Consider the following 10,000-nt stretch of genomic DNA (forward strand, 5'->3'; position numbering starts at 1 on the left):
AACAATGACCTGCAACGAGTGACCTGTGGAATGTAACCTGTGTTTTAGACCCGCTGCTAATTTACCCACCGTTACATTTTGAATTGACAACAAGTATCTTCAATGGTGCAAGGAAAAGAAACTCCTTTTTAATTTATACAAAAAATGACATCAAACAGGAATATTAATCTTGGTAAGAGTTGTAAGAGGACACATTTTCACAAATTTGACTTACCTTTTCCTGATCAAACATGTTTTGTAGAAGCCAAACTTGACGCACTTTCCGGAAGTTCCAATGTTCTCTGTTGGTATACCATGTATGTAAGTAGAACAGACTAGGGTGGATGCCAGGAAAGGATTCTATTTTTGACTGATTAACTTCTATTTGTACTTCCTTCTTTTTCTTCTTCTTGATCTTCTTCTTTCTTAACTCAGCCCTCTTCTTCCAATACTCCTTATTCTTCTCCCTTCTTTTCTTCGACATAAGACCCAATTTCTTTGTAGCTTTCTCACGACCAACATCTGACATTTCAAAATCAGCATTCTCCTTGCTTTCAGAGACAGGATGACTTTCTGTCTCTTTTCGTTTTCTATCTTTCTTGTCTTTAGCATTTTTGTCCAAACCAGGAACAATTTCCTGGCCATCTCGCATTTTGAAATCTTTGTCACCTTCAGGTTTCCTTTCTTTCTGTTTATTTTTATTTCTTTTCCTGCCAATACCATTCTCTGGTTTCTTTGTCTGTTCATCATGACTTTCTTTGCCATCGGAAGACTGAATACTGTCGCGATGACCCTCTTGTATTTTTGAGTTCTCCTTTTTCTTCTTCTTCTTCTTCCTCACAAAACCTGGTTCCTCAGTGACTTTACTGTTACCCAGATATGACATTTCATTATCACTTTCAAAATTGTTTCGTTTCCTTTTTTTCTTGTTATCTGCATTTTTATCTAAATCAGGAGCCATTTCCTGGCAATCTTTGCTGTTTACACCCACAAGTTTGCTGTCATCCTGTCTACATTTCGTCTTGCTGCTACCAATCTCATATTTTGGTTTCTTTGCTTTTCCATCATGGTCTATTGCCTGTGCTTTGCCATCAAAAGACTGATCCTCACCACAATAATTTGTTTCTTTATTCTTCTTCTGTTTCCTACCATGGTAAAGATCAGGGGTTTCTCTTTCATTAAAAACTTTGCATTTTTGTGAAAATACCTCACTTTTTTGCTTATGAGATCTTCCATTCTCTTTGCACTGTTCTCCTTCAACTATTGAATCTTTCTTGTACAGTCCTTTTCTTCCTTTCTCTTTTATTTTAACCATGATTGTCAGGAATTCCTTCCACTCTAGGCAAACCCAAATATTATTGCTGGTAACAATAAGAGCAAAATTAATTCAAAATGTCTTTGAAACAAACCATACAAAATCAACATATTTTTCTCCCGAGACAAAGACATGACTCAAACAGGAGTATGGCCTGTTTTTAGACTTACACCACCCCCTCCCCACTGACCAACCAACGGACAATGTAGATTGAAAGAACCAAAACAAGATTTCCTGCAAGAGTGGTGAGGTCTAAATTGGAGAGATCTAGTATTATTGAAAGCAAAACACACATGGCTGACTCAAACAAAATCATCTGCCATGCCAGAACACAGTGGTATCACCAAGCAATGCAACCCATCATTTTTCAATAAGTCATTTAAAGTGGTACTACGACCAAAAAAAATTTTTGTTTTTCCTTTGGATTTCAAAACTATGTTAACTAAACACTAACTCACCCAAGTTTTAAGTTCTGATTTTATAAAGACACCTGTTTATTTTTGCTGGAATTTTCTTACTTATTGGTCCGCCATTACTAACTTTAAAATCTTGAGAGAGCTGGGTCGAGGAGAAAATGACGTCAAACACTCACTAGTTTAAGAATGCAATGCGTGTGTACACGGCCCAATTAATATGCAGCACGGGAGTTTCGGGCTTTCAGACTTTTCAACCTGTGTTTTGCATATATAATAAATTGCGTTTACACACTGAAATTTTAAGCTAGTGAGTAAATGACGTCATTTTCTCTAGATCCAACCCTCTGAGGTCCAATCGGCCAGTTTTGAACATGAGTAATGGCGGACCATGAAATCCAAAACTTACACTCAAAATAAACAGCCTTTGGATAAAACTCAAAGCTCAAAATTTTGCCAGTTAGGTGTTAAGCGAACATGCTTTCAAAATCTGAAGAAAAAAAGGAAATGATTTTTTGATCAGAGTACCACTTTAAGTTATGTTAGGGTTAGTTTTAGGACTGGTTGGCTTAGCGTTGGTTGAATAAGGGTAGCAATGATTTCAAGGTATATTATAGGTATATACTAGAAACCTGACCACACACATTTATGAAATGGGTTAAGACCTAATACCTTGCGAACAGAGTCTCCTTTCAATCTCCCTAGATAAGTCAGGAAGAGGAAGGAAAACTTTGCCAGCCGCCTCAACATTTGTATTGAGCATGTATTAAAAATTCAATGTATTCCGTGTCAGTCACACATGACAAGTAACGACAAAAACATATAAAACGAAAACAAACAGTCAGGTATATTTTCGAACAACTCTGGCAAACACACGACAACCAAGGAATCATTTCCTTGGAAACTCAAGACAGTTTACACTGAAAAATTTATAGGTTTCTGGTAGACCAGTTTCTATAACCGACATATGAAGGAAATACTCATGAAAATTTAGACACTTACAAATTGCCAGGCTGTAAATTTTAAGAAATATTGATGACGTGTGGCAATCGATCATGTGCAAAAATTAAAGCAAGTTTGACTAGTTGAGACTGTACTGACTCATCCATTTCTTTGGATGAGCAGCAAATCAAGGAATGTCTAGGAGGCTGGCAGAGTCTTCCTTTCTCTTCCCGATTTACTTAGAAAGATCAAAGGAGACTCTGCTCACACTGCAAAGACAGTAGGGCAAATTAATCACTGAATCAGTGAAAAAGAAAACAACTGCACTTGAAAGTGGATTAATATAGATGGATCACCGGTTTATACCAGCAAATCTTTTGATTTTGCTGATCGGTCTTTTCAGTCTAAATACAGATATTATTATTATTGTTATTACAGATAGGGAAAACACCGACGCTGTTAAACAACAATTAAACTTGCTGAAAATCGCATAAACCCTTACAAAACACGCCCAAGACGGTAAAGACATTTTAAGTTAAATAATTATTAACTTTTCCAAATGGTCTGGATAGCACAAGTGTTACTACGGTAATATTTTAAAAGATACAACCACACTTTTGAATTTACGGAACATGTCTCAATGTTTCAAACATCATCTTCAGCCATAGTGAGTGTAGCATTATAAGATAATTCTTATATATATATATAACTATCAATACAATGATACTATATATTATAACGAACATTTAATCTACAAAGAATATCCGAATTATCTAGTAAAAATTTTAATGTTACACTCACTATGGCTGAAGATGATGTTTGAAACATCGAAACATGTTCTGTAAATTCAAAAGTGTGGTTGTATTTTTTTAAATATAAATAATTATTACAAAACATAAGACCACGCGATTTTTGATCCTATAAGAAACAATAGTGACACTTCAATTCATACTTGTTAAAAACGTGAGACTTCGTTCTTTCTATTGCATCGTTTGTCAAGATTGGAAAAGAGGGTGTAAGGATTGATAATACATTGGAAAGACAACACGATATTAGATGCTGATTGGGGTCCGGCTAGTTTCCTCGTGCAGTGTTGCAAATTGACAATAAAGGTTTGCAAGCCTTCTCATCAACGATCAATTTCTTTTGCCATACCTTCAGTGAAAATGACCCATCTCTAACTTACCTTTTGTTATTGTAATTCGGAATTAAAGAGATAATTTACAGCCTAAAGTAGCCATCCCTTCGTAGCTTTTTGCGGAATCCGCCATGTTTTCGGAGTATCGGGAAGTACTTCATGTCAAGCCATCACATAGACGTCCACCAATCATATAGTTGTTACGATGTGTAGTAGCTTAGTACCTGTAATATACATAATAGTTGTTACTTTGTGTAGTAGCTGTGGTAGATGTAGTACCTGTAGTAAGTGTAGTAGCCGTACACTAAGGTGCAGTATTGCGGTTTATCAAAATATCTTGATAGGATGTTATTTGTTTGAGACTTGATATTTGGATATTTTATTGATATTTGGGTGATAATAGAATGATAATATCGAGGAATCATTTTCATCATAATGTGCATGTCAAATATTAAACTATCATTATCATTTGAGATTATCATGATAGTTGCTCAATAATTTTCGCTTGCAAATTCTGTAATTGTCGCCATCAAATCTTTAATTTGAAAAAGTGGTAAATTGAGATATCAAAGTATCACTCTCAAATCTTGAGAATAGCATGGAAAAATATATTTCTGAATAGCAAGCTATAATATCATGTATCACTCTCATTCTCAAATCATGTCTTACGCAAGTGATTTTATCATGTAACAAAGAAGAACAGACACTGACAGTGATAATGTTTGATATATCATGATAATATCAAAATTCTCTAATAAAGATGGAGAATACCACAATTGATCACTCTATTACCGGGTAGAAGAAAACCTTACTTAATAAAAATGTTGTGATAATATCATGATTTATCACTATATCAGAGGGGGAAGAAGAAATTCTTACTTAATTAAATATTCTGATAATATCATGATTTATCACTATATCACAGGGGGAAGAAGAAATTCTTACTTAATTAAATATTCTGATAATATCATGATTTATCACTATATCACAGGGGAAAGAAGAAATTCTTACTTAATTAAATATTCTGATAATATCATGATTTATCACTTTATCACAGGAGGAAGAAGAAATTCTTACTTAATTAAATATTCTGATAATATCATGATAAATTATGCTTATATGATAAAAGCCTAATGCGGAATATCAGAAAATCAGTCCCTTATAAAACCATTGATTAATCATGATATTATCAACATTGCTTACAAGAAACATACAAGATATTTCTTGATATATCATAAGTGATAATTAGTCATGATATAGTGATAAACCGCAATGCTGCACCTCTCTCCAGCCGTAGTACGTGTAGTAGCTGTAGCAGGTGTAGTAGCTGTAGTAGGTGCAGTAGCTGTGGTGCTGTGCTCCGAGGTCATACATGGGTTGTGTTCAGGGGCCGAGCGCCTAGCTGGCAGCACTGCTCCTTCAGTCCGACCACGTTGAGCTGCGCCCTTAGCAATACAGTCTCCGACTGTGAGAAAGGGCGATTAGTTACTTTGACACTATAATAAAGTCATGATGATGATGATGATTAGCAGGTCAGATATTATATTATTACTATGGTCAGCCATTTATTACGTCACATATGTATATGAACCACTTCACCCATGTTCTCAGTCACATACATCACATACGTCAAAATATAGTAGTTCTAAAAATAGAAAGATACGGGAATGGGTTGACTCAAGGGTCCAATACGGATGGAAGCTCCACTTAATGTGCTTCCGGTTTCAAATGACACCAAAAACAAAAATTATACAGAATTTTCTTTGATTTATAAACAGTGTAACCACAAGGTTGTGAGGTGACTGGAGTCTACGGAAACTAGACCCTATCCTATGGACACCACCAATATCACTGAAATGACTGTAAAAGCTCCAAAAATGGGAAACAGTGAGTGGTGAAGCTGCAAGCTTCCAATACCGTGGACACCACTTCCTATTCACCATTTCAGAACTTTTGCATTCAAATCAACAACATAGAGAAAATAAATGAATTTAGTTATGCTACAATCTTCTACAATAAAACAAAAGTGATAAACCCTCTTCTCCTCTAAAATCAAGGATAATGTTCCATGGACAAAGGCAAAAATGTTTTCATATTGCAATATTTTAAATTATATGCCAGTGAATAAATTTATTCTTTTGTCTCAAAATGTAAAGCAAAACAATTCAACACAAAAGAAATGTTTATAATAATAATTATATAACTTTCATTGGAGATTTGAAAGCTGATAGTGGACGGGGGTACAGGAGTCGGGAGAGGAAAGGGTGGGATGCGGGAGTTCTAAGAGGGCGGGAAGCGGGAAAGAAATGCAAAATGCTACTTGTTTTCATCTATTAATGTGTTACAATACTTTAAAAACAAGAACCCAAATGATATCTGACTTGCATGAGCAATCAAGCAAACACAAATTAACGCTGGGGCTGAAAAACAGGCTTACATCCGGTGAAATTTAAAACCCTTTCACGATGGTTGTGTCATAGGTCATGAAATGTGAAGCGGCTGTCGCGTAACTGCTGCAAGATGAGCGAAGCAACGCGACTTGATTATAAAAATGTCGTCAAAAACCATTTTAATAGGTCTTAGTCTTTTTTGGCGCTGTAGTGAAAGGTACAAGTCCGTGCATGGAACACCTTCTTGGGAGCTTGCTCCTTATGACCGTGAATCAGAACAGACTAAAGATTTCACTACGTGGTGACAATTCATTGCAAGTTCATCATATCCCACTTCCATATTTTAATGACTTTATGATCCCAACAAACTCCAGACTGATTGCTGAAACACGTTTCCGAGGACTAAAAATTCCAAAATTTCCCTGGGTCCCCAACAGGGGCACCGCCTTTAATCGGACCCCATTTTGTAAAAACCTGGATCTGCCCCAGTAAACGCATATCAGTATCAGAACACAAGACAACTCAGAACTGCAAGTTGGAAGCGGGAGAGAAATGCAAAATGCTACTTGTTTTCATCTATTAATGCGTTACAAATAAGGCCGTCATCACTTAAGAATTACCGGCACGTAGCTAAATGACCAAGATGCGTTTTGAGTTCCCAAATTTATAAGGGATGGAAGCAGGACTGAAAAGGGCAGGAGCCAGGATATAAAGGTACGGGAAGTGGGTGAACAAGGTACAGGAAGCGCAGGTTTTGACCCCCCTGTCCTGCCCCACCTGATAATAGATAGGTTCATTCAGCACCAAATGAAAGTAAAAGTTCTTTCATTTTAGTTTTGGAGGCAATGGAAGCCAAGAATAAAGGAGTTTCTCCTGTTACTGTTCTAGCATTGACGCATGCTCCATACTGTAACAGCAAATGAGCAATATTGGTGTGACCTTTGAGGGCAGCTTCGTGGAGGGCTGTGTCCCTAGCAAAACTAAATGCATTAACATTGCTTCCTTCATCAACAAGCAACCTCAAAACCTCTTCACAGCCATCAAGAGCTGCGAAGAAAAGTGGGGTCTTGCCTTCAAAGTCTATTGCATGTATATTTCCTCCAGCTTGAAGCAAAAGTTCAGCAACTTCTTTGTCCACAGTGTAATGAAGAGGTGTCCTTCTATTTCTATCAGCTCTGTTAACTGTACTTCCTTTCTGAATCAACAATGCCACTACATGTTTGTTCCCTTTTTTTCTCACAGCCAAGCTCAATGGTGTCTCTCCTTTGATATTGACTGCATTGATATGACTGCCATGCTGTAAAAGAAAGTTCACAATCTCAAAGTGCCCTTCTCTTGCAGCATTATGGAGAGGAGTGAAAAGAGCCATGTTTGCAATGTTGACATTGCAACTGCCTTGTACAAGCATTTTAACACAAGTTTCATGGCCCTCCTCAGCTGCAAGCAACAGGGCAGTATCACCAAATCCTGTAGAAGATTCCAGATATGCTCCATTAGAAATAAGAAGAGTTAAAACATTGGCATGACCTTTGGCTGCTGCCACATGCAAAGCAGTTTTTCCCCAGGTTGATCTGCAATCTACATATGAACCACTACGAAGAAGGTAAAGTACAACTTCAACGTTGCCACCCACGGCAGCATAATGAAGTAGACCGTTCCTACCCCTGTCCTTATCGTGGATACTTGCTCCGTTTTTGATCAGAAATTGTACAACTTCCAATGAATTGGACGCCGCGGCAAGCAAAAGAGGTGTAGCCTGAGCATCGTCACGGACTGGTGAAGGTTTGTTGATGTTTTCTCCGAGACTTAAAACTCTCTTGATCTGCCTGACGCTTCCTGCTCTTGCAGCTTCGTGTATGAATGAAAGTCCTTGCGTTGTTTCCTCAACTCTTTCAATAGTTTGAAACAAACGTGAAAAATTTTCGTTATTTTTTGCCAGATCTTTCGCCGTACAACCATAGTAAATGCTGTCCCTAGATAAACCCTTGACCTCACACCTTAACGCCAAAGCGGTATCCAGTTTACTTGGACTACAGGAGAGAATCACCTTGCAAATGCCTGCATCCTTTCCTAAGCAAATGGCATGGAACACGCTAAATGTATGATGTAAAAGAGGTGTACAGACAGCCTCGAAGGCTAAACTTTTAAGTTCATCCATTGAACTGCCCTTCTGAACATCCACCGTTTTGACTGCTGGGGACTGGATGACTGCTGAGCAACGTCCATTCTAACTTTTCATAGTCTCCCTATAGACATTCATCTAGGCCCGCTTGTTCAAAAGCCGATTAACGCTAATCTCACATGAAAAATTAACCCAGGAGCATACTTCTCTACTCCTAAATGCTGTTTAACCCTGATATTCGGCAAAAGTTTACATTAGAAGAAGTCAATCTTGAAAAAAGAAAATAACCAAAAGAAACTTTCACCAAAAAGTTGAAAACATGAAACAAAAGTTCACGCTAATCCTGGATTACGGTAATCGGCTTTCGAACAACCGGGCCCTGCTAAACATGTCCTCCTCCTCGAATTTTTCTCAAAATTGCTCGAAATTAGGTATATCAGGAAAAATCGGACACCGTGTCCCAGGACTTGTGGTAGCAGGAAAAAAAAGGAAGTTAAAATTCATACCCGTGGATAGGATTTGAAACCCGGAGTTTCGACTCTATAGGAAACGGTTCACTCCGCTTCACCACTGAAGATTGATACCGCTCCCTCAAAAAAACGATTTGTTTATATCTCCCATAGAATATTATTGCCGAGGAGCAATTAGACCTTAGCTGGATTAGCTTTGATTTAAAAAATGTTTAGCTTTGTCGGGAAGTTTGGTAACCGATCTCTTGTAGTGTTCAATATTGTTTTCCCGGGTGAAAATATAGCATTATCAAATTAATAGTGTTTTAAATATTGTTCCTGAGCAGCTAGTGGTGTGGTGGTCAAGCCGTCAGGTGACGGGTTAAAGTAATCAACATTCCCAGGTTCGAGTCCTATGTCCATACAATTGCGGCGGGTCTAATTTGCAGGTCGCAGGTCGCAGGTTGCAGGTCATTGTTTCACTAATACAAAAAGAATCCTAAACATTCATAAAAGCTAACCTTAGGCCTAAAAACTTTTGTTTAGGCCTAATTAGGCCTAAGGTTAGCTTTTAAGAATGTTTAGGATACTTTCTGTATTGGTGAAACAATGACCTGCCAACCCGCGCCCTGCAACCTGCGACCTGCAAATTAGACCCGCCGATACACTTGGGATGGTTTTAACAAATATGACCATTTCCCACAAGTCCTGGGACACAGTGTCCAAAATTTGAGTATAATAACCAATTCAGAAATATCAGATATGCAAAAGTGAGGTGAAATTCGGCGTGGAGGATGGATTGATCAGCTTGACGCGCTTGTCGTGCTTGTAGTGGCTCACATATCCTTTAGATACTTTGCCTGCTAGATGCTCTTTGCCAGATTGCGTTGCTTTTGCTTGCTTGCAATTGATGTTAACCCTGAAAAGTTACGTTTGGTCTCGTTCCTGTTACTGAGCTTGAGTGACATTCATTGGAGACGGTAATGGATGTTCGACTCTAGGAAGTGTACTTTTGACGACGGATCTTTTCAAGAACGTCCATCTGATCATAAAAGAGCTTCATTTTGTTTTCCCAGGATGCAATTATTTTTCTTTAAAGCTTTTCTACAAAAGTAACGATCACCCACTCAGTCTTCTCTTTCGGATGTGACAAGGCGTTACGTACTTAGGGTTTTTTGTTTTGGCAGACCCCATCGCTTTCACTATTTTAGCGTCAAATACAGGGGCACCCAACGACCAATTTGTTGTAATA

At 37.8% G+C, this 10,000-nt stretch overlaps 1 protein-coding gene across 1 annotated transcript in view; it reads right to left on the minus strand.

The window, feature by feature from the left end:
• LOC137971378 (uncharacterized) overlaps nucleotides 1-8,367 on the minus strand; it is a 13,368-nt gene extending 5,001 nt beyond the window's left edge. Inside the window, exons 1-2 of the mRNA XM_068818213.1 lie at nucleotides 6,972-8,367; nucleotides 215-1,340 (exon numbers count right to left, since the gene is read on the minus strand). Coding sequence (XP_068674314.1) covers nucleotides 215-1,340; nucleotides 6,972-8,335 — 2,490 coding nt within the window. The 5' untranslated portion in view covers nucleotides 8,336-8,367. The remainder of the gene's footprint in view (nucleotides 1-214; nucleotides 1,341-6,971) is intronic.
• Nucleotides 8,368-10,000: the final 1,633 nt, after the last annotated feature.

The sequence above is a fragment of the Montipora foliosa genome, chromosome 9 (genome assembly GCF_036669935.1).
Source record: "Montipora foliosa isolate CH-2021 chromosome 9, ASM3666993v2, whole genome shotgun sequence".
Classification (NCBI taxonomy): domain Eukaryota; kingdom Metazoa; phylum Cnidaria; class Anthozoa; order Scleractinia; family Acroporidae; genus Montipora; species Montipora foliosa.